General features: G+C 44.9%; 3 protein-coding genes and 1 long non-coding RNA gene across 5 annotated transcripts in view; 1 reads left to right on the top strand and 3 right to left on the bottom strand.

The window, feature by feature from the left end:
- Positions 1 to 1,798, bottom strand: part of col8a1a (collagen, type VIII, alpha 1a) — a 73,556-nt gene extending 71,758 nt beyond the window's left edge. Inside the window, exon 1 of the mRNA XM_041883146.2 lies at positions 1,576 to 1,798. The gene's annotated coding sequence lies outside the window, so the exon portion shown is untranslated. The remainder of the gene's footprint in view (positions 1 to 1,575) is intronic.
- Positions 999 to 15,573, top strand: LOC121571596 (discoidin, CUB and LCCL domain-containing protein 2-like). 2 transcript variants are annotated; one of them, XM_041883147.2, is made up of 13 exons: positions 1,003 to 1,380; positions 3,366 to 3,590; positions 3,845 to 3,982; positions 6,737 to 6,861; positions 11,021 to 11,154; positions 11,249 to 11,289; positions 11,454 to 11,794; positions 12,405 to 12,552; positions 12,697 to 12,828; positions 12,926 to 13,019; positions 13,359 to 13,408; positions 13,488 to 13,622; positions 13,695 to 15,573. In XM_041883147.2, exons 1-13 carry the CDS (start codon positions 1,275 to 1,277, stop codon positions 14,111 to 14,113), a joined length of 2,088 nt encoding a protein of 695 aa, XP_041739081.2. In that variant the 5' UTR covers positions 1,003 to 1,274; the 3' UTR covers positions 14,114 to 15,573. The 2 variants fall into 2 exon arrangements, with proteins under 2 accessions (XP_045068055.1, XP_041739081.2); XM_045212120.1 differs by having other exon boundaries at positions 999 to 1,380; positions 13,488 to 15,573.
- LOC123481220 (cell cycle control protein 50A-like) lies at positions 14,791 to 19,281 on the bottom strand. The gene is made up of 4 exons (XM_045212035.1): positions 19,276 to 19,281; positions 18,818 to 18,959; positions 16,926 to 17,081; positions 14,791 to 16,746 (listed from the first exon to the last, which is right to left on the bottom strand). Exons 1-4 carry the CDS (start codon positions 19,279 to 19,281, stop codon positions 16,502 to 16,504), a joined length of 549 nt encoding a protein of 182 aa, XP_045067970.1. The 3' UTR covers positions 14,791 to 16,501.
- A 2,840-nt stretch (positions 19,282 to 22,121) lies between these two features.
- Positions 22,122 to 23,967, bottom strand: LOC121571598. The gene is made up of 4 exons (XR_006001727.2): positions 23,689 to 23,967; positions 22,704 to 23,562; positions 22,508 to 22,632; positions 22,122 to 22,363 (listed from the first exon to the last, which is right to left on the bottom strand). It is a non-coding gene; the product is annotated as an uncharacterized LOC121571598 (long non-coding RNA).
- Positions 23,968 to 24,656: the final 689 nt, after the last annotated feature.

Below are 24,656 nucleotides of genomic sequence, written 5' to 3' on the forward strand. Positions count from 1 at the left end.
CAATGCATTTGGTCAATGTGAGAAGTTAGCTGGTTAGAGAGGAGGATTCAAGCCACTTTCCACTGCCTAGAAATTCCTGCAGGAGAACTGTTTTGCTGTCTGCTGCGTAACCAGCGTAACCCAGCCTTTTCCCAGGGCATCTACTGATAAGAACGCTCTAATAACACACATTACTGGAATTCCCCAAACTTTACGCACTAGAGAGAGAGAGAGAGAGAGAGAGAGAGGGGACATCATACACAATAATGAGACAATTCTGGGCCACTCCTCTACGTAGCAGAAATCATGTCTCTGTAGAAAACATCTGTATGCATTCAGATTCCTCAACTGTAGGCCTACACACACACACACACACGCACACACACACTAGGCTACTCACTGGCGAAAACACTGTTTGTTGCTACGGGTTACTAATGGATACTCAGTTAGTTAGTTGCATCACAATCCAAAGCAAGCTGTTTTGTTCTTCCCTCTCTACCAAGTATGCGCGTGTGTGCCTGAGCCATAATAAATGCATGATGTGTGAGTGTGTGTGTGTGTGTGTGTGTGACATAAATGTAGAAATAAACTACTGGGACTCAGGAACATCTGGACACTGGCCAGGGGCCAAAATGTATGTGTTCATTAATTATAGATGATTACTGGCATACAATCTACTAATTACAACAGACAGTCAATAACTAGGCCACTCAGTGTTATTGGAGAGAGAAAAGGTAAGCCTTCTATTTGTACATAACCCCTAAGTACTGACACCGTGGCTGGGTCATGGGCCAGGGCATTGGGCAGGTACAGTTTATGGCTGTATGGGCTATAGGTTGTAGACCTATGACAATTTGTCCTCTAGTGAATACTGATTATCTGGTTCATCCCTAGCACGTCCAACGGGGGAAAACTCGTTGCAGGATGCTTACAGGAGTGCAGGAGAAAGTAACGATTTAATATGTTTTATTCCCTTCCATCATACCACTTGGTGGACTAGGGATTCCTATTGAATCCTATTGCAGTGTGGGAGGAGCGGAAGAGGAGGAAGTCGTTCTACAGCAGATTGGATAGTGTTGCTTCAGATTCAGTTGTGAAAACGAAGCTGCACGCGACCCGCGCCGTGTTTTCAGAGAGAGCGGAGAGCGTCGGACGTTTCCGAGCGCAGAAAGAAGGAGCGGTTTTGACTGAGGACGGATGTTTTGCGGAGCGGCGTTTTAAACTGCCTGTACGGACTAAACTCTTGAGTTCACCGGTGTGAAAGCGAGCAGTATGCATTCGGACTGCAGGCTGCTATGGGCAGAGCGGTAATGGTGGGTAGGGGACCGAGAGAGGCCGGGCTTTTCTTCCTGTCGACTCTCATCATCCTCCTCACCGCCAGAAGCAGTCGAGCGCAGAAAGGTTGGTGTTGTTCGGTGCCACTTAATGTAACCATGTGTAATAAAAGTGCTATAAACTAGATACATATAGACATTACTACATTCGCTTTGACGCAGTGTTTCTTTTGAAGTCTACTTTGTTGCACTCCGGATAGCCAACGGCAGAGATTGTTATGCAGCTGCGCCTCAGCAAGGTTGAGCAGAGCAGATAGCCTACCTTACATGGCTCGACTGCTACATTCTCTCCCCAATCCCAAATATGTAGCCAGAATCACAGACTGCAAAAGTTCCTCACTTCTCCAAGTAGTTTGGTAGTCATTGAAATTGGTTATTTAAGTGTATAGCATAGATATAAAGGGCAGACCGGGCAAAATAAACAATAGTCATTTGTGGGCAGGATTTCAGGTGATGAAAGAGATAGCGATAACACCATTTGGTAGAATTCTAACCGAGGGGGAGGGGTTGAAGTGGTAGAGGGGTAAACAGCCTCAACAACGTCTCGTGGCGGTACATGTAGGCTAGTAACGAGTTAAATAACAACAGTATTTTTAACCCAACGAACATGGTTTAGAAACTTAAATCACTTCTCCAATTGGCACTTGGGGACGTTTATAAAGTTTTTTTTTTCTTTTGGAAACATTGGTGGCAGAGTAAGGCATTTTGGTAGGCGGTCATTGTAAATAAGAATTTGTTCTTAACTGACTTGCCTAGTTAACCCTCCCGTTGTCCTAGGGTCAAAATGACCCGCCACTGTGTTGAACCAACTTTATTTAATTTATTTAAAGTCTCACTGCCTCCTTCTCACAAATGATCCCAAAAATATAAAAATTAAATAAAGTTGGTTCAACACAGTGGCGGGTCATTTTGACCCTAGGACAACGGGAGGGTTAAATAAAGGTTAAAAACATTTAAAAAATTGGTTAGTGTTGGTGTAAGCTGATCCGAAAGCTGCTTCTCTCTAGAGATCCCCTAAAAACACGCCACTTCGATATAACTACGACTTTTCTTTTGGTAGCAGGTTATGAGAATTTACGCAGCAGGTTATGAGAATTAACGTAGCATGTAGGATAAATAGGTTGAGGTTAGGAAAAAGGTTTAGGGTAAGCGAAAATATTCTCCTAACTTGCTACGTAAAGTCACATGTATCGAAGTGGCGTGTTTGAACGGAGACCCATTTTTGTCCAGTTCATCTGAATAAAATGTCAGTTATGTTACATAACACCAGCCCAGCCGCGGATCCTCTTAGCCCATGACATACATTTACATTACATTTTAGTCATTTAGCAGACGCTCTTATCCAGAGCGACTTACAGGAGCAATTAGGGTTAAGTGCCTTGCTCAAGGGCACATCGACAGATTTTTCACCTAGTCGGCTCAGGGATTAGAACCAGCGAACTTTCGGTTACTGGCACAACGGTCTTACCCACTAAGCTACCTGCCGCCCATGACGCATGACTGTCCCCTGTTATCTCTGGTCCGAAAACAAGCCCTAGCCCATTCCCCTATAGCTGCACTGTTTACCCCTCAGTTTTTGCACATCTGTAAAGTGTAGCAATATGGGGCTGACTCCACCTAGCTTGACTTTAAATGGATTAAAGGACACGCCATATTGCGACACCTACTTGGTCTTGGGATTGTTTTCGGATGAGGCCTCTGACTGGGCCTAGTACAGTATAGGACAGGGTCAAAGGTCAAGCCGAAAACCACAGCCCCAATTGGCTTAAATCAGCTGCAATGGATTTGTTCACTAGAACTCTGTTGGAATCCTGATAACTAAACTAAACAGTGATGGTGAAATCCTTACCTTCACCCTCTGCTGTCCAAACTACTGGTGTGTCAAAGTCTGAACATATCTAATCCCACTGATATTTCTAACTCCATAATGTGTGTGTATTTGTGTAACACAACCCTTATGTGCATATACATCCACCCATTATGTGTGGGTAGAAACAGTACATGTATGTCTCCCCTAAGTCACTCAGTGTGTGTGTGTGTGTGTGTCTACAGGTGATGGCTGTGGCCCCAGTGTGTTGGGCCCCAGCAGTGGGACCCTGTCCTCTCTGGGTTACCCAGGGACGTACCCCAACCACACAGTGTGTGAGTGGGAAATCAGTGTGCCGCAGGGCCTGAGGCTACACTTCCGCTTCGCTGACCTGGACATAGAGGACAACAACTGTCAGGTCAACTACCTCAGAATCTACGACGGTGTAGGACCCCAGAGGACCCAGATAGGTGAGAGAGGGATGGAGATGAGGAGGGAAGGTGGGGAGGGGATAGGGAATGGCTCTATTATCTCCTAGGGGAAAGGAGAGGGGTGTATGAAATATACATAATCAATCAATAGCAACCACTATATGACAGTATGTCAGTATATGACAGACACGTCAATAGAATAACACTGTCTGTACCACTATCTGAATGTAGATAATAACCGCTAGATCAGAGTGCAAGATTAAGTAACTTACCCCTCTCCTCCCGACCACCAGTGAAGTTCTGTGGTCTGGGTCTGAAGGTTCCTGAGCTCATCCAGTCCGGTGGGAACCGGGTCACCATCCAGTTCATGAGTGGAACTCACCGCAGTGGGCGGGGCTTCTCCCTGTCCTACTCCACCACAGAACACACAGGTACAAGGGGTCAACGGTCATGGGGTGGGGTCTGAGCTGCATCCTAACTGTGTGAACTGTGAGGTGATCATTCAAGCTGCTGCTGGTGTCCCAATCCTCAGATATGACAATGTCACCCATTATAGACCGCTGTGTTAACTCTTAGTTGAGATTACAATAGATTGTTTTACAGTAACATTGTGCCCCCATGGCTGATGGAGTTGCCTAGGTAACTGTGTGTGTTTGTATGATTGGGAGTTGCAGGGTCTCATGTGAGTCCTATTATAAATGTGTTTCTACTCCCTCTTTTTTCCCTTTCCTCCTCTACTCTCTCTCTCCCTTTTCCACCTTTTCCTTACTGGATAAATAACTATTTTAAATGTATGAGACTGACTGTGTTGTCTGTAAGTGGTACCTCGTGCTGCTCTCTCTGTCAGGGTGTGGGAGATATATGGAGTGAATTCAGTTACAGGGAGATGTAAGGAAAGTGATCTGCTGTAACATGACAGACATGGAGCATGCCTGGAGAGTATTACAGCTGGCATTTATCTCCACATAACTGTGTGTGTGTGTGTTTTAATACTGGAGTTCTTAATCTAGACATACTGCAGCTCTGTGTGTGTGCATCATGCATGTGTGGGTTTGTTTTTTGTGTGTCTACTGTGAGAGAGTAGTAGAGAGAGGGTATAAGAAAGGGTACAGTGAGAGATGGGAGGTGAATAGAGAAGGAAGTTAAAGGAGCGTTATGGTAGAGGGCAGATGGAAGGACAGGGAGGCTTAGGCCAAGATTCAATCCGTAACGACGGTATATAATGCGCTTGACAGTTAATTTCCAATTGAGCCGAAATCTGCATTGTTTACCTTGAATGCGATCTCCTGCGAATGCGGTAACATTGTTTTTAAGGCGTTTACAGACAGGCCGCAGTTAGCGGCAAAGGTCTCATAGACTTCAATGGGAGTAGGGCGGTGAGTGGCAAAACGCAAGTAGTTTTGCAAGCCGCGCGGTTCTTCGTGCTCACTACCGTGGACGGTGCTGATGGCTCAGCGCTTGAGGCGCCAAAATATTAAATTAGCTGAAGTCTTGAGCGGCTGCCGCGCATGGTTGACCAATGAGCATAGTTCACCTTGTCAACCAATCAAACAATGTTTTAATGACAACATTCGAGCTGACAACAACTGGGACCGCTGTTCTCTACACAAGGTAGGTGGATTTTCTCACGGTTAAATTGTCGTTTACTGCAGCCCGTCTCTAAGCGCCTTTAAAATCTGCATTGTCTATAAGCGCGATTGGATTGAATCCCGGCCTTAATGATGGGGTGTTCTGTTGCAGTGAGAGTGTCAGAACAGTGCGTGTACGTATCCAGAACCCTTAGGTGAAGCCCACCCTGTCCCTGTGTGGCTGGGCTTTGTCACACACCACTCCAAAGAGCTGTCTATCTCTGCAGACTAGAGTGGCACAGACTGTGTGTGTGTGTTTAGAGCCAATAGCGCTGTGCACTGCAGATCCAGCGTGTGGTGACACTTGTCTGTTGTGTCAGGAGTCTGTCTACATCGCCAGTCTCCCTGGAGAGAAGGAGAGATAGATGAGGGGATGGAGGGGGAAGGAAGCTAGAGAAAAACTAAAGTGGGATGCAGGGGGGTGGAGAGAGAGAAAGGTTGGAGAAGGGAGAAGTTGAGGGTGAACAGAGAGAGTGAGATACAACAAAGCTTTTATCCACATCCTCTGAAAGAGGGAAATCAAATTACTGAAGAGAGAGAAAGAGATGGGGTGAAATACAGATGTATATGTTATTGCACATTCATATGTTAGAGAGTGTTATCATCCTCAGTGACTGGATGGGGATTTCTAACCTTGTGGGCATCCCCTCAGTGTTAAAAAAAACAAAAAACACTCTTGCTCGCTACAGCACACTGTGTGTGTGTCTGTCTGTGCGTGTTTGTTCTGCTTGTGTTCATGTACGTGTGTCTACCTAGACAGGGTGGATTAGAGAGAGAGAGAGCTGAGTTAATGTGATTCTACAGAATACATTTCACCGTTTCAGGGTATGATTAGCAAAACACATCTTCTACATTACGTTAGCGAGCTAGCTTGTTTACAACGGGCAAAAAAGTTCCACGCGACTTGCGCTGCAGCTACCAACTCAGGTCCAGGATTAGTTTCAGCCAGGGTTCGTTTGCGTTTCACACGTGCTTTATAGAGCGGATCAGGGTAGGATCCAGATCATAAGGGGATATAAGAAAACGCCCTTAATCTATAAATGTCTTTCACAGAAAATAGATGATTTGCAGTATGGATCAGATGAGATGGAGGTCAGTACCACTAAATATATTAAGAGGGACATTTTTGGTGTGCCGCAGAATTTGTTATCCCATCAAGGTGTGCCATGGTTCAAAAAAAGGTTGGGAACCACTGAGATAGCTTACTCAAAAATATGCTTCAATGGTAGGATGCATATGCCTAATCAATGGTAGGATGCATATGCCTAATCAATGGTAGGATGCATATGCCTAATCAATGGAATTCTAAGCTAAATATGAATAAACAATCTGTATTTTTCTGGCGTTCCTTAAATTCTGTTTGGTGCCTAACTTTTGGCAGCAAACCATGTGGTGTCACCATATTTCTAAGTATGGTGATACTTGGCCTGGTATCACAGCGTTAGTAAAATGTTGGTATTGTGACAACCCCTCTCTGGAAATAGGCACATTTTCTTGCAGTTTACACAGATTTTTTGCATGTTTTGGACTGTCACCAGTTTGCATCCCTGTTTGTAGATCTGATCACCTGTCAAGACAAGGGAATCCACTTCACTGAGGCAGAGTTCACAAGATACTGTCCTGCAGGATGTCTGACCTCTGTTGGGGAGATCTCTGGGACCATACCCCATGGCTACAGAGACGTGAGTATATGCACAGTACTCATGGAATGGTTTGTGGATGTGCATGAGTGGTGCTGGGGACTGAGAGATGAGCAAGTCAACGAAACAGAGACAGACTGGGTGGGAACAGTGCATGTGCGTGGGTGTGTGCATCTTTGTGTGAGCGTATGCATTTGTGTGTGTGTGTGTGTCAGTGTTAGTCATTGTGGAGGGCACACAGTTCCCAGGTGATTCACACTGCCCAATACCCTCCTCCACCAACCTGCTCATCACTCAGCAGTACCCACCACCACTGCCACTAACCCACAGGAACTAACTGGCCACGCACACAGTCATGACTCACTTCATGGCTATGTTCCCCTCTCTCTCTCGTTCTATATCTCTTTTACTCTCTCCCCATCTCTCTTTTTCCAGTCTCATTCACTCTCTCTTTACCCTGCTGGACCTTGTCTGTCCCAATTAACCCCCCCCCCCCCCTCTCTCTGTCTCGCTCTCATGAAGTTCTTTGTAAACAGGGCCTCTCTCAGCGTATGCACATCCCAGGCTGATGTCCTCACAATGCCCCGGCTGTGTCTGAGGTCATGGGGGCTGAGTGAGTCTGCGGCTGATGACCTCATGCCTGGGCTGGTCAGGGGGCCATGGGGGTGGGAAAGAGGGGAGGGAAGGCTAGATGGGGGGTGTGGGTGTTATCAAAGAGGGGGGGCCCAGGGGTGGCTCAGAGGCACAGTAGAGGGCAAGAGTGTTTGTGTGTATGTATGTGTGTCAGGGGGTGTCTCAGAGGCATAGGGGAGGGGAAGGGGGTTTGGGGGAGGTGAGCTAATTGTTTGGCCGAAGGAACAGCCTCTTCTAATCCATTCCAGCTGGAGGAGGGTGCTGAGCGGACTGGTGTGTGTGCGTGCGTGTGCATGTGAGCGTGCCTATGTGGCGTGTACATGCGTGCAGGCATATGTTTGTGACGTGTGGTGTGTGTGTGTGTTTCTGAGCTTGTGTAGGCGGTGTTGCAGTTTACATAGCAGAAAAGGATCCTGGGTTCTACATGTTCAGCCAAACAGAGCTGTACGGGGTTACAACCCAAGTCAGTCTGACTTTGGTTTCCATGGAGCATTGCCATCTGCTGCTCATTGGACCACACCTCATGTCACAGGGGGGTCAGTGCACCCCACCCATCTCTGCACGTCTACTTTACTCTCACATTCTGTCACTCTGTCAACTTTTTCAGTATGAATTTGTCTCTCTCTCTCTTGCTCTACCGGTTCTCCTGTTCCTTCTCTCATCCCTTTGGGTTGGTGTGTAATGTGTTGTAATGAGTGAGAGAGTTTGTGTGTGTGTGTGTAAGCGGTCTGTGCTCTGAGTTGCTGGGTGTGGTGGTTTGGAGCAGTGCAGTGTGTTTGTGTTAGTGGTTTGGTTGGGTGCTGCTTCGGATGTGGTGTGTTACTGGGATGATTTAGAGCTGAGAGGGCAAGTGTTCAGTGCCTGTGGGTACCTTGACTATGTGGTGTGTGTGTGTGAATGTGTAGAACGTGTCTATGATCGCACAATGTGTGTGTGTGTGTGTATGTCACAACACGGTGCCTTTGGTGTTACCCACAGTCCTGTCAGCTGTGAAACCCCATGTGGGGCCTTTCCAGGAAAACCATCCCACTTCACTCACCCAGCTGCCCACTGCTGGGAACTGTGGTCTCACTAAATGTGTGTTCACTAGTGTGTGTACGTGTTTTGCCAATATATGCATGAATAGATCGATTTTATGATGTCTGCAAATTACTGAGTTAGTTACTGGAAAGCTAAGGGAATACATGAAGAAGAGAAAGGGAAATGTTTAAACAATCCAACCTTTTCAGTGATCTTAATATGATATTAACTCACGGAAGGAGGGAAGGAATTAAGGAAGGATGTATATCAAATTCAACAAAAAAAAAATGTATAGAGCTCTTTTACATGATGTCACAAAGTGCTATACAGAAATCCTGCCTAAAACCCCAAACAGCAAGCAATGCAGATGTAGAAGCACGGTGGCTAGGAAAAACTCCCTAGAAAGGCAGGAACCTAGGAAGAAACCTAGAGAGAAACCAGGCTCTGAGGGGTGGCCAGTCCTCTTCTGGCTGTGCTGGGTGGAGATTATAAGAGTACATGGCCATTAAGGCCAGATTGTTCTTCATTCATAGATGACCAGCAGTGGTTGTAGAGGGTGCAACAGGTCAGTAACTCAGAAGTAAATGTCAGTTGGCTTTTCATAGCCGAGCATTCAGAGTTCGAGACAGCAGGTGTGGTAGAGAGAGCGAGAGAGTCGAAAACAGTAGGTCCGGGACAAGGTAGCACGTCCGGTGAACAGGTCAGGGTTCCATAGCCGCAGGCAGAACAGTTGAAACTGGAGCAGCAGCACGACCAGGTGTACTAGGGACAGCCAGGAGTCATCAGGCCAGGTAGTCCTGAGGCATGGTCCTAGGGCTCAGGTCCTCCGGGATGGGAGGGAGAGAGAATTAGAGGGAGCATACTTCAATTCACACAGGACACCAGATAAGACAGGAGAATTACACCAGATATAACAGACTGACCCTAGCCTCCCGGCACATAGACTATTGCAGCATAGATACTGGAGGCTGAGACAGGGGGGGGCTGTGGCTCCGTCTGACGATACCCCCGGACAGGGCCAACCAGGCAGGACATAACCCCACCCACTTCGCCAAAGCACAGCCCCCACACCACTAGAGGGATATCAACAGACCACCAACTTACTACCCTGAGGCAAGGCTGAGTATAGCCCACAAATATCTCCTCCACCGCACGAGCCCGAGGGGGCAAAAACCGGACAGAAAGATCACGTCAGGGACTCAAGTGACGCACACGTCCTGGGGACGGCATGGAAAGCACTAGTAAGCTGGTGACTCAGCCCCTGTAATAGGGTCAGAGGCAGAGAATCCAAGTGGGGAGAGGGGAGCCGGCCAGGCAGAGACAGCAAGGGCGGTTCTTCGCTCCAGTGCCTTGCCGTTCACCTTCGCACCCCTGGGCCAGACTACACTCAATCATAGGACCTACAGAAGAGATTAGTCTTCAGTAAAGACTTAAAGGTCGAGACCGAGTCTGCATCTCTCACATGGATAGGCAGACCATTCCATAAAAATTTAGCTCTGTAGGAGAATGCCCTGCCTCCAGCTGTTTGCTTAGAAATTCTAGGAACAATAATGAGGCCTTTTTCTTGTGATTGTAGCATACGTGTAGGTATGTACAGCAGGACCAAATCAGTGACATAGGTAGGAGCAAGCCCATGTAATGCTTTGTAGGTAAGCAGTACTTCCTAATGTTTGAAACACAGGCTTCACCATGTTTAATCGAAATGTACAGCTGAGTGTCGTATGCATAGCAGTGAAAGTTGACATTGTGTTTCCGAATGACATCACCAAGAGGTAGAATATATAGTGAAAACAATAGTGGTCCTAAAACGGAACCTTGAGGAACACCTAAACTTACAATTGATTTGTCAGAGGACAAACCATCCACAGAGACGAACTGATATCTTTCCGACAGATAAGATCTAACCCAGGCAAGAACTTGTCTGTGTAGACCAGTTAGGGTTTCCAATCTCTCCAAAATAATGTGGTGATCGATGGTGTCAAAAGCAGCACTAAGGTCTAGGAGCACGAGGACAGACGCAGAGCCTTGGTCTGACGCCATTAAAAGGTAATTTACCACCTTCACTTCATAGATAGAAATCTATTGAAACAGGCCTTGGATCAGCATTTTTTCTTCTTCATAGCACTCAGGGTTCCCCCTGCCAGGAAGTGACATCATCGTGCCGACTTATCTCCTGTTATCTGTGGAGCTGAGGTCTGGGGACTGAGAGCTGTTCTTTGTGATCTATATCATTGTAAAACCTTATACAAGCCATTACTGTCACTCACTGGGATATATGGCCTCTCAGTTGACACCGGAACAATCCTAAACACAAGATTCACCGCTCTCTCTCTCCGTCTGTCTCTCTCCTCTCTCTCTGTCTCTTTGTTATCTCCCCCTCTCATCATCCCTCTTGCTCCCTCCAGTGTTCTAACCCCTTTTCTCACAGCAGCGAGGATTCAATTGACATAGAAGTAATTTGATGAAGATGGTCATACATAAAAATGCACATTTCTAAACACTCTTGAATAGATCATAATCAATATCTCCTTCTCCCTCCCTCCTCTAGTCGTCTCCAGTGTGTCTAGCAGCCATCCATGCAGGTGTAGTGTCTAGCTCTGTGGGCGGTCAGATCAGTGTGGTTAGCAGTAAGGGCATCCCTCACTACGATGGCTCGCTGGCTAACAACGTCTCCTCCACTGTGTAAGTACTACTGTCTGTCTGGGAGAATACATCTGCTTTCTCTTCCCTTTCCATCGCTCCATCATTATGTCTATCTCTCTCTGCCTCTCTCCAGTGGTCCCTTGTCCAACAGCCTCTTCACTTTCAAGACCAGTGGTGAGTTAAGCTACAATACAAAAACAGACCATGATACCACCACAGCCACACATGCTTCTGTAACCTTTTCAACTACACCTGCCACCACAATCACTACCACAATCGCGAAGACAGTCATGTGTCCTCCCACTTGAATACACTCAGTTTCTCTCTCTCTCTCTTAGGTTGCTATGGGACACTGGGTCTAGAGTCGGGCGTTGTTAGGGACTCCCAGCTCTCTGCTTCCTCGGTGTGGGAATGGAGTGACGTGATTGGCCAGCCCAGCGAGTGGGGCCCATCTGGGGCCCGCCTTAAAAGGACAGGGCTTCCCTGGGCGTCGGCTCACAGCGACCAGCAGCAGTGGCTACAGGTGGATCTGAAGAAGGAGAAGAGGATTACAGGCATCACCACTACAGGCTCCTCCCTCCTGGAGTATCAGTTCTACGTGTCAGCCTATCGGGTCCTCTACAGCAATGACGGACAGAACTGGAGCGCCTATCGGGAGGCAGATGCTACCCAGGACAAGGTGAACACCCCTCTCATCAATAACATTAAAGGGACACTTTGCTTCTTGAAAGTCCAATATCTTGAAAACTTGACTGCTGACATACAAAACATTTTGGGAATGTATCAACAGTGGACTAAAGAAAGAAATACTAAAAGATAGTTTTGAGTGGACTTTCCCTTTAAGGAGAGAGGAAGCTACTTTAGACAAGAGTAGGGGAGCGGGGGGTTTGTGAGTTTGTTTCTATGGCAACGGTGATTGATTGCGGTTGTTTATAGCAGGAAACATGAGAGCTGACTGTGGTTGTTAAGCGCTGTGGTCACTCAGGACAGCAGCTCATTAAAGATGGATGGAGATTGATTGAGTGGCTGTGTTAGTCAGGATCTGTAATCAGGGCTTTTTATCCTATATTTAACAGGAGATAATATCACTAAGGTTAAAAATCTATTTTACAAGAGAAACCTTTCCCAAAAAGGTAGCAATCAAACATTTGTTACAAACCATACATAATATTAACAATACAGTAGTCTTGTAGGCACAGGCAAGATAACATGAGATATCATTTGGAAACATACTGTAGCTTCAATGTCTGTGTGTAGTGATGACTGTCTCTCTTTCTGTTTCATGACAGACTTTTCAAGGAAACACCAACTATCTCCATGAAGTACGCAATAACTTCATCCCACCAATCGAGGCGCGGTATGTGAGGATGAGCCCTGCCCAGTGGCACCAGCGAATCGCCCTCAAGTTTGAGCTGCTCGGATGCCAGTTCCATCAAGGTAACCAAACCAGCCAATCAGATGCAAGTCAGGTGTTTCGACTTTTTAGCCCATTCGTGAATTCGATTTTTCTTGTGGGCAGTCGAAGGGATTATATTGTCATAGAATGATTATAACTGTTCTGCCTATTCTCCCATTGGACAGCGAGACCACGGATATACCGCCCCCCTCGGCCTCCCACTCCCCCAGTGGCCACAGACACCCCCCCACTGTACGGCTTGAGCACCCACACCCCTGACATCAGAAACACCACCATGCCCCCACGCACCAGCAACGGTGAGGGAGGGAGGGAACAGATAGAGGGAAAATAGTTACAGTATCTAATTGTGCTGATGATTGTGATTGGTTCACACTGGTTGTGTTGTGGTCATAGACGTGGCGTTGGCAGCAGTGTTGGTGCCAGTGTTGGTCATGGTTCTGACCTCCCTCATCTTGACAATGGTCTGTGCCTGGCACTGGAGAAACAGGTGATGATTAACTATAACTAGTAACAACTAAATACCCATGCACTCAGTAGCTCCCAACAAAGTACATTTACATTTTAGTCATTTAGTAGACGCTCTTATCCAGATAGTGCATTCATCTTAAGATAGCTAGGTAAGAAACTACATATCACAGTTGTAGTAAGTACATTTTTCCTCAATATTAAAGTTATCAGCAAAGCCAGTGCTAGTAGGAAAAGATGTGCAATAATTCTTTTTTTGGGGGGTGACAGATGTCTTATTTAAAATAGTATTTGAAGACGTTTTGATGTATCACACTTTCTTTGATTTTCTCCTCTGTTCTCTCTTTCTCTCTCTCCTCAGGAAGAAGAGTTCTGAGGGGGCTTATGATTTACCTCACTGGGACCGTACAGGTAAACACAACACTCTCAGTGTGTTTGTTTGTGTGTGTGTGTGTGTGTTTAATGTGTGTGTGTGTGTGTCTCTGTCCAGACTGGTGGAAGAGTATGAAGCAGTTCCTGCCATCCAAGATGGCAGAGGGGGAGGAGTCAGTTCGCTACAGCAGCAGTGAAGTGGGCCGGCTCAGAGGAAGAGGGAACGCCCCTAGACTACAGGCCGAACCCGCAGGTATACACACACACACACACAGCGAACTGAGTGTTTGTATGTGTAACACACCCTCTTCATCTCCTGCATTAGAATATGCCCAGCCCCTGGTGAGCGGTGTGGTGACATCACTAGGTCAGAGGTCAACCTTCAAGCCAGAGGAAGGTTCTGACCCTGGCTACACTGACCCTGACCTCTACGACGCTCCTATAGCAACAGACATCTACCACGCCTACGCTGAACCCCTGCCTGCCTCCGGCGCCGAGTACGCCACGCCCATCGTGATTGACATTGCAAGCCACCTATCAGGGAGCTCCTCGCTGAGCCAGCCAACCACAGTCTCCAGCTTCATCGGCCATGGCCCCGCCTCCCTGCTCGCACGGACAGACAGTGGGCAATCGGGGAGGTCAATGTACGACACACCCAAGAGTATAGGACAGGCCATGCCCACTGTGGATCTAGCCTATCAGGTGCCTCAGAGCAGCTCTCAGAAGCCAGCAGGGCAGAGCTGAAGGGGCGGAGTGAGGACTGTGATTGACAGGGCCGAAACCATAAACCACATCCCCCATGGACAGAGAGAGGGGGATATAACCCTGGGTCTGAGTCTGTAAAGAACACACTACCTTAAAGTGAGTTCACTTTGTCTGTATGTGAGTGTGTCTACACAGGAGTCTGTATGTACAGTATGTGTGTGTTTACATGTACATGCGTGGCCGGAGAGTGCTAGCATAGTGCCATACCAGTCCTATCACTGAAACCACAAAGATGAATGTCTACATGAAAGAGAAAGAGGAGAGATGGAGAGCTCACTACTGTTTCAGCCAGGCTTAGTCCACTCTGTCAATGTGTCTTAATTGTATGTTTAGTCAAACTGTGAGTTTATATTCCTTTAATTCCTTTCATGTGTCAATTTAAAAGTGAAGTAATTCTCCAAAGATAGGTTCTCTGAAATGGTTGCCTTCTATTATAGGCAATGTTTCTACCACTAATGTGTTCTAATAGTGTTCTCTGCATAAAGGCCGAAGGTCACCTATGTCTAAAGAGGAGTTTCCTCATTTTTACTACGGTACGCTTTGATTGGAGGCTTTTAGATCTGTTAGTTCTCAAAATCAGATCTCATAAAACTTTTGAATGTAACCATTCACCTTTGTACATAAATCTAGAGTGAAATCCACACCAAAAACCTGTGTTTCTCAAAATGATTATCTTTTATTTATTTTTCTTTCATAATTCCTGCTGAAAAGGACATACTCTCACTTAAGAAAAGCAAATGTTCCCAACCATTATGGACAGCGGTGACGAATCCTCTTCCACACGGAAGGCATCAAATAATTATGGTTGCACTGTTTTCATGGTTACATGGTTCATGGGGGGGGGGGGTAGTCCAAGTTTGGGAAACCCTGGTCTAGGTTACCGCGTCAGCCTTAAAGAGCTGCGTATAGGTCACGGATCCTGTCAAAGATGGTACGGAGAGAAAACAATATCACTAGTGACCAGTCAGCATACTGAAGTCAGAAACACTTCAAATTCCAATATACAGTATGCAGGTGAATGTGCATCTTTGTCTGAATGACTCTGCTGTGTGTATTTCTTGGACATTGATTGTCTCTACTGTATGATTGCTGTCTTTCGTGTGTGTGTATGTGATAACTTTCCTTAGTGTCTTTGTGCAAGTAGCTGTGTCTGTTGAACCTTTGTATCGGTGTGTGTCTATCTTTGTATGGCTGTCCTAAAGAGAGTATCTAGCTATGTCTGTATGAGTGTACTGTATCTGTGTTTGATTAGTCATGTCTGTAGTAATGGATGTCAGGAAATAATTTGTCAGGTCACTCCCTGTCCTGAACACCAAATCTGATCCTGGACCAGTTTGTTAAAGGTTAGGACATCAGTAGGGAAGGCTGGCCCTAGGTCAGTGTGTGTGTTTCTGTGAGTTCACAGATTGTACAAAGAGAAATAAAGACTTTAAAAATAAGTAATGTTTTTTTACAAAAACGTTAATGCACAACACATTCATACGGTCAACAGTAAAAAATGTAATCTTAAATGATTCCTTCATATTTCACATTACTTCATATCAATATCTTGAAGATAACATCTTAATAGATATTCAAGCACTGGTATAAATTATAACATCTGAAAACAATTTCCAATGATATCCCACCTTATGTCATTTTAACACCACTACTGCCATCACATGGTGATGTAGGGAAATTAAACCAAGCACAAGCATTCATGATGATCAAACGCTAATAACACAAACCACATCTCAAATGTAGAACTACGTACATTTGGACCATTGACCATTTCAATAAATCAGTCACATTTACAGTATTTAGAATGAAATATCAGACTTCTCTTTCTCATGATTCACTCAATATTTCTCCTCTTCTTCCTCACCCTTTTTGGTCCTTTTCCATCACTCCTCCATGTTCTGACCGTTCATACCAAACTTCCACCAAATGGCGGTAAAGATTACAGCGAGGAGCAGGATGAGACAGTCAGTGATCTGGTAGGCTACGGTGAGGAAGTTGTTCTGACCCCCGACCCAGCTGACTGGACAGTGCCACTTCCTTTCTGCCCCAGAAGGACTCCACTGCAAAGGTCAAGGATAAACAGAGCCACATACGGTACACACCTTATATCTAAACACAGAGGCTCCAAATAGTCAGTAGGCTTACTGTTAGTTCTTCGATTTTTTTCTTCTTCACACAGATGACAAAGGAAAAAGCTGTTGGTGTTTTTGTGCTTGATGTGCTGTGACCCACACTGTTCTAATAACTGACCAAATAAACAAAAATCAACATTTCAAGCCACAACCTACTGTTTCACTTCCACCCAATGAGAAACTAGCTAACCCCACTAGGAACCTGCCATTGGGAAACCGTTTTAATTCAATTGATTCAAATCTCAAAATGATAAATCTGGTAGAATAAAGCATGAATAAACAGATGAATAATAAAGGACACTGTAGGAGATATGGACGCTGTAGTTCCCAGGCGGCAGCCCTCGTAGAGCTTCTTGAAATTGGGGAAGGCAGCCTCCCTCATCCACACGATCAGGTCCTCATTGATGAATCCGTTGTTGTTGTGGTACCAGGGGTCCAGGTCACACATTGCTTTCTGCCAGTACAGAGGCTGTGCCGTGCCTGACAACACATAGACAACTAGGACAGAGTTTTGACAACAGTGATACCAACATTTGGAAAGGCAAGTAAGAGGAAGCGGTGATATAAATGTATATTAAATAAGAATGTGGTATTACACCATAACTATTAATAATAGAGATGGCCATGAACACACTGTGTGGGTGTATTGTGAGACACACCTTCAAACACCTGTGCTAACGTTAGTGTCTTGTTCTCAACCGGTGGGTTGTGCAACTTGACATTCTTGTCGGTGTACCAGGTGATGTCCTTCCTGAACAGAGGAACATGGACCACCGGACCCCCCTTTTCTGAGTGATACGTCAGAGTCAAGGAGACTGGGACAAACAAACAAAACTCATCAAGAAATCAGTCAGTCAGTAAATTAATCAAAATCAGGTCTCATGTCAGATTGATTTGATCATATCACTGGATATTAAAAGGTGTTTTCCCCCGAATCCTATATATCATGCAGTCACATTGTTAGCAGAGACTCATAACATAGTGTGGGTAATGCCAGACAGACAGGAATAGATAGATAGAGTAGATAGAAACAGTTGCTACCTTGAGGTTTTCATTTTCTCCCGACCATCTGTCCATCGTCCCTGGAGTACATGTATATGTTCTGGTGGAAGTTGATCAGCCCATTGTAGAAGAACATGTCTCTCTGGGACAGGAAACAGGAAATGCGTCATCACTATGCGTCTCAAAGGACTTGGATTTGGTTCGACAGCTTGTGGTCTTGTCGAAGTGTCCACACCAAGACAGAAACACACACACTCACACCTTCAATGTGTCTTCAATGTTAAACACCATTGTGCAGTTGCAGCTCTGGTTGGCGTTGGCACTGTCTTTACGCTTCTCAAAACACAATTATCACATGACCCTGCGTGTGTGTAGTCCACCTGTGGAGAGAGAAAAGAAGAGATGGTGAGAGAGAGAAACAGAGATAGCAAACATTAAAACCTATATGAACTTTAGATTGATGCTTGTTCGCCACTGCCACTCCTCCTGTTATACTGTACACTCATTCTCAGGATACCCTTAAACTCTTCTCTCTCCCTCTCATTGTCTCTCTCTCTCTTTTTTCTTCTTTTTTTTCTTTTTTCTTAGGGGGTAGATCAGCTTTAATATTGCAGATAGATTGTAACTTCCATCAATGTAATTGTCTGCATCACTTCCAATCCCCCATATGTTTTTTCTCTCTCGCATATATATATATATATATATATATATATATATATATATATATATATATATATATATATATATATATACATACACATATACATATCCTTAAAAAAAATATTTTTCCCTTTATTACTTTCCAACCCCACCACCCCTTCCCTAATTGGAGTAAACTAGTGAACAACAATGCTTAGGCCTCTACTTCCAGCTTATACATACTATATACATTTCATGGATACAGTCAATTTTACAATAATTCTATTTTTTTGTTTTTACTCCTGAACTTCCTCTACCCTCAACCTCTCCGATCATTTTCATGATGTCCATCCGGTTTGCTTCTATATGCCATATCTTTCTAACTGTGCTCTTTCACAAATGCTCTCAACCTATAACCTATATACTTATTATGGACACAGTATGCTTTACATTAGTTATCTTGTTGTTGCTAGTTGTTATTAGTCCCATCCTTCAACTCCATGCAACACCACCCATCTATCTCTTAACACCATCCATATTGGATTTCTATTTGCCATATATTTTTCAACTGTACTGTGATGTTTTACAAAAGTTCTGAACCTTTCTATTCTCATTGTTTCTACAGATTATAAATTGAAAATAACCATTTTTGCTAAAAGTATTATTATATTATTGATCGATTGACTATGACTTTTCAGATCACCCAGTAGTGCTCTCTGCAGGGTCAGCTCCATGCAAATATTGCAATCCTTCAGCCATTCCTGGACCTGTGTCCAGAAACAAGCTACAAATGGACAGTACCAAAACAAATGATCTAATGATTCTGTCTCTTCGCAGCAAAATCTGCAGAGCTGGGAAGATTGTATCCCCCATATAGGCACACTCCCAGTAGAACATATAGTGGCCATACAGTAGAAGAAAGGCAGGACGGTGTGAGCTGTGAGCATGGGGGACCAGACAGGCAGTCTCTGATGTTTGAAAGCCGAGTTATCAGGCCTCCGGGCCAGGAGCCCAGCGTGGGCCTTCGCCTTGCCCATGACAGAGAGCTCCGGCTGGGGCAGGGAAAGGAGCACGGATAGGGTCAGGCAACCAGAGAACAAGCAAGGAATGGGAGTCTTGTCTCTCTTCTCTTCCCGTCTTCTTTAACATGGTCTTATCTCTTTGTTCCTCTCCCTTGTTCTCGCTCCCCTCCCTGCCAAGAATCCTTGGCTCTACTTCCTCTTTCCGTCTCTTCTCTCTCATTCTTTTTCTACTGTTATTCTCTCACTCCTTCCTTAGCGCTTCAGTCCTACATACATACAGATGTTTTACAGTCTAACAGATCATCGAGCTGAAATACTGCAGGTTTATTTTTAGACAGTAACTTACGATCATTTCCCCTTCGAACCAGTTGCCTGTGTCTGTACCTGCCTCGTTGTTGTAGAACAACTTCACACACAGGATGTTATGATAAATCAGACTTCCTACTGGGCGAAACAACTCATGACCTCAGACTCAGTGGGATGGGCTTCCCGCTGGTGTGGGTGAACAAACAGAGAGTCTGGTTCCATTCAGAATGGCTTTATTCAAACCATCCCACAGGGACTACAACACTGTATAAACAATATCAGACATTTTACATGGTCACTTAAAATAGAAAAATAACAACAACAGTGTCACACAGAGAAGGTAAAAACAGGATAGGGAAGTGTCCAGCAGTCTCTCTCTGTTATGGAGACATAATTGGTTTGAGGTGCCCCACTTAACTTTGTTGTGTGTAGGTGTGTGTGTGTGTTTCAAGGTTATTATAGTTTCGTGATTTAATATTAGTTTTTATTTCTATTCGTTTTTAGATTTTTATTGGAAATTCAGTTTAGTTTCAGTTAGTTCAGACTTGATTTGCTCGTTTTTATTTAGTTTCAGTTTGATAAAAACATTTATATTTCGTTTTATATTATTTAATTTAAATTTTAGTGTTAGGGACAGAAAGTAGCCTATGTGTGGGAGGCTAGGAGCCATTTATATGTTGAAGGCCTATAGTTTTTTTGGTTTTTGGGATGTCACTTCTTGCCACTGGGGGGCAGTAATACATAAATTGATGGGCCAGGACCATAGACCTGGATAGACATAACAGCTCTGTATCTGTGTCATGATGACGTCTGTGAGAGCATGGGCAGCGCCATTGAGGCCATCTCCATCTTGAAATCGTACATTTTCTTCTTCACAAGTAAAAGTAATTGGCTGATTCCTCCTGATGACCCGGCTGTCACGACTCCAACCAGGTCATCAGGTCATGCCAACCGGGTCATCAGCAGGGATCAGCCAATGAAATTGGAAGTCCCGCACAGTTGACTAAATAAAAATGGCAAGAATCCTCTATGGCGCTGCCCATGATAACACCAGCTTTTGGCCACTAGAGGGCTCCATACAACTCCATGGCCAGGACATTGGTTTGGTTAGGTTTAAACTATAAAACAATCGTAATGTGACTTGGATTTAAAGGATAAGCGCCTAGACTGGTGCAATAAATATGGTGGAAGGGTACTCCCTTGCCCATGTTTAAACCAATCCAATTATTTTTTATTTTTAGTATTAGAAGTAAGAAGAATCAAGTATCTTTACCTTTATCTGACAGAAAGAGAGAGGAAAAAACTACAAATGAAGTCATGGCACATTTGACATATTATGTTTATGTAATATTAAATAAGTATCACTGACTAACCCCATAGGGTTAATAAAAACAGCTCCAACAACAGCAAAAACTTATGTAATACAACACTTCTTCACAAATCTATCAGTTGACAGCCAGCTTGTGTGTGTGTGTGTGTGTTTCTGTTCAACCATACAAAATGTTCTGGTTTATCTTCAATAAGACTCTGTGTTCCAGAGAGGAGGTCGTTCGTGTTCTCAAGCCTGATGACAGTTGTCCACAGACAGAGAATATTCTCTGCACGAACGCTCGAGATGCAGTGGCAGAAACCAGATCCAGTGCCACAGGACACAGCTTTGGATAAACAGCCATCCTTGTCTGCCAGAACTGGAGAGGTGACTCTGTAAACATGCTCCCCTTACCTCCTCCAGGTTTTTCCGCAGCTCACACGGGGCACTTAATGCCCTGCCAGGTTGACCCGCTGGACAGTGACCTCAGACACAATCTTTGATGCGAGGCTATCTTTCTGAAGAACTGTGGTCGAGATTTTTGCTTGATTCATCGTGCTGGCATCTTCCTGGGGTCCTGCTGCTCCATGGCTGTACTCTCTGATTTGCTGAAGTACAAATGACTCTGCTTCCCTCATCAGTGGCTCCATCTCTGTTGAGCGAAATGCCAGAGACATACTTGGGTCTATCAGGCAAGCTGCTGCAGGGGTTGGATCGAAGTTGGCTGCCAGAGGATTCAGTATGCATGCAAAGCGCTCAAGCAGTGACTTCAGGAGGACCTGTGCCCACTGTTTTGCAACAGTAGATGACTGCAAGTGTGCCTCAAGGTTGAGAAGGCACGGTACCACATCAGACAGTTTGAAGTTGGTCGTTGTGGATTGTGAACGGCTCCAGCAACTTCACAAGCTGCTCTAGCTTGGCCCAGTCACTGGTCAGCAAGTTGGTCATGTGGATTGCGAACGGCTCCAGCAACTTCATAAGCTGTTCTAGCTTGGCCTAGTCACGCTCCTTGCTCGCACTCAGATTTCTTCCCTGTTAGCTAGTGATAGCTAGTGGTAGTGATGCACATGCTACCCACTGGGCAAACACTGGTTGAATCAGCGTTGTTTCCACGTCATTTCAACCAAAATCAATCAATGTGATGACGTTGAATCAACATGGAAAACTGATTGGATTTGCAAAAAGTCATTAACGTAAGGGCATTTCATATTTTTTTCACCCAACTTTTTACTGAAATCCAATGACATGGTGACATTTGTTGTTGATTTCACATTTAAATCACGTTAGTTGACATCTCAACCAAATATAAATCAAAACTAAACGTTGAACTGACGTCTGTGCCCAGTGGGTAGGCCTATTTGAAACATCGGCATCTACTAGCAGCATTTACACACCAGATTCAGAAGCTCGAAAACCCCAATAGAAAAAAAGCTTGAAAACCCCATTAGATTTTTGCCCAAACTTTAGAATAAAAACAATAAAACTAAACATAATTTATGATGATTTTGATTGTATTTTAGTTAGTTTTGCAGTTTGCTTTTCAAATGTTTTATTTTTTATTTTTTTATTTTTTTATTTTACTAAATTGTTTACTACAATAACTTTGGTGTGTGTGTGTGTGTGTTTGTGTGAGAGCATGATCAGAAGAGGTCCAGTTCAAAATGGTTGGGTGTGTGTTTGTGTGTCAGTCTATGGCAGAGGGCAAAGTATGGCAGTTGGTGTGTGTGTATGTGTATCAGAAGAGTCCCACTTTTACTTTTCCTTCTCTACAGCCTTTCAAGATGCCCCTATCCAGCAGCTTCAGCAAGTCAATTTGGACCTGGAAGTGAAAAAGAGGGCTATATTATTAAGAAACTCCATTTAGTCTGTCTGACAGAAAGCCCATGTACTACTAGAAAATATTTTCAGTACTGTGTAAAGTGTGACTGTGTTGTTCACCCAGCAGGGGGCATTGTAGTCTCACCTCAGCGACATCCACCATCATGCGAAGCTTCTGGTCCCACCAGTTCCAGTCCAGAACCAGGAAGCGCTGCGCTGGCAGTGCCAAACTGGGGTTAAATCCCTGAGGGGGAGAAAATGAGGCCCCACCTCAGGGTGAAGGGTAGAGGATCAGAACAAAGTATCATGTAAATTAAGCCACACTAAGGACAAGCCTTTACCTCTCCCTAGAAGGGCTTTCAGTCTCCATGGTGTTCCCATCCCAATGTGTGAGCTTGATGAGTCTGAGGGCGGAGTTACAGACAATGAGCAGAATTACAGAACCCTTCTCTGTGTGTTGCGTCTGGACCTTAGCCCATTTGGGACAAACTGAGCAAAAAGAGAAAAGGAAAAACATATACTGTGATACAAGGGACGGATGTCAATAGTCTAAAGTGGCTTCCTCTTCTCATTTCCTCCACAGATCAGTCAGATGAATAATAGGAGATGAGGAGGGGAAGCCAACACCAGACTATTGAGTTATACCCAAGTACACATCTAGGAACATGACAGAAGACTTAAAGCACAAATGGGACAGAAGTCCTATTAGTTTAACATTGAGGTTAAAAATGAGTAATGGATTGGTGAGGCATGTAGGTATGTAAGGAGTGACGGTTTGGTTTGTACTCACTTTCTTTCAGGTAGGAGGAGGTGTGTGTGAGGTCATTAATCATCAGGAAGCAGGAATCCGTGAAAAAAGTCACATTAGGTAATTCAGAGAAAGTGAGTGCGTAGGAGTGAGAGAACGAGAGAGAGGGGGAGAGAGAGGGGGAGAGAAAGAAGAGAGAGAGAAAGAGAGAAAGAAAGATATAGAGAGACTGACAAAAAGGCTGACAGCCCTTATACCTGCTGGTAACAGAAGACAGAGGTCAGGTGTGACAGTTGAAAGGTTAAAGGTGACTCGCCCTGCAGTTTGAGCTCTTCCAATTCGATGACAGAGCGCTCGTATTTGAAATACTTTAGAACCAGGTTCTGCAGGTCGCCTGGAGAGCCCGGTTTGGGTTTCGATGTGGCCAGGACATCTGTGATCGTCTTCTTCTTCTGAATTCACACAGAGATACAATTCCTACTTCTAACACCAATGTGATTGAATTTAGGCACATTTTAACTGCAGTTCCTTTTTAGGACAGCAAGTGTCTCTTCAATCCCCTCCATCCTCAGTTTTACCTTTCTCTGTTTCTTGGGCTTTTTTTCGCCCTCATCCGCTTTCTTCTCCTGAGCCATAAAACACTCCTTCTGGGATTTCTGTGTAGACAAATATAACTGAGACAGTAGTAGTACAGTTGTACACCAAACGAAACGCAATGAAGTTTAAAACAAACTATTACATACCAGAGGAGGAGAACACACCTGTTTCCTCTTCTTTCCTTTATTCTCCTGTGGGGTGGCTTCTGTAGGCTGTTCTCCTCCTCTTTCTCCCGTTCTTTCTCCTCCTCTCCCCCCGAGACATCTGAAAAAGCAGAAAAAAGTGTCCATTATATTTGACTTTGCGCAACCTCAACCTCTGCCCACTGGACAGGCATAGTTACCACAACGACACGGTGCATTGTCACCATGGACACCAAGGGGAGTATACTTTATAGTCACCATGGATATCAATGTTGTAACATACAGCCAAACAAAATGCCTGGCTATCTTTAACACCCCTCTGCACCCTCTATACCACATCCCCCCCCGACCCCCCATCTCTCACCCCTCGCATCTTACCCCCCCTGCTGTGAAATCCTGTTCAGGCCCCATGGGAACAGAGGACAGAGAGAATGTCCGCTCATAAATACCTCTGGTTTAATTTAAACAGGCTAATGCCACAGTCCCACCTCTAAATCTGGACATTTCACTACACTGCCCTCACTGGCCACGAGTAAAGAGGGAGGACCCACTCCTCTACTCTGGTGTATAACCATAGATATAGACTGTAAAGATTTGGTCCTCTGTAGCTCAATTGGTAGAGTATGGCGCTTGTAACGCCAGGGTAGTGGGTTCGATCCCCAGGACCACCCATACGTAAAAATGTATGCACACATGACTGTAAGTCGCTTTGATTAAAAGCGTCTGCTAAATGGCATATTATTATTATTATAGAACAGACTGACACAGGTCTCTATTCTACAGGTTATGTCATGGACCCACCCACA

The sequence above is a fragment of the Coregonus clupeaformis genome, chromosome 40, assembly GCF_020615455.1.
Source record: "Coregonus clupeaformis isolate EN_2021a chromosome 40, ASM2061545v1, whole genome shotgun sequence".
Taxonomy (NCBI): Eukaryota; Metazoa; Chordata; class Actinopteri; order Salmoniformes; family Salmonidae; genus Coregonus; species Coregonus clupeaformis.

Bases quoted from the DNA above. Each gene is read 5' to 3' on its own strand.
- LOC121571596 (XM_045212120.1), top strand. From the start codon at position 1,275: ATGGGCAGAGCGGTAATGGTGGGTAGGGGACCGAGAGAGGCCGGGCTT. The intron at 3,591-3,844 runs GTGAGAGAGGGA...CCCGACCACCAG, and splicing joins ACCCCAGAGGACCCAGATAG to TGAAGTTCTGTGGTCTGGGT. The intron at 3,983-6,736 runs GTACAAGGGGTC...CCCTGTTTGTAG, and splicing joins CTCCACCACAGAACACACAG to ATCTGATCACCTGTCAAGAC.
- LOC123481220 (XM_045212035.1), bottom strand. The intron at 17,082-18,817 runs GTATGGCCACTA...TGTTTGTCCCAG, and splicing joins CGTCCTGCCTTTCTTCTACT to TCTCCTTGACTCTGACGTAT. The intron at 16,747-16,925 runs GTGTGTCTCACA...ATGTGTTGTCAG, and splicing joins GTTAGCACAGGTGTTTGAAG to GCACGGCACAGCCTCTGTAC.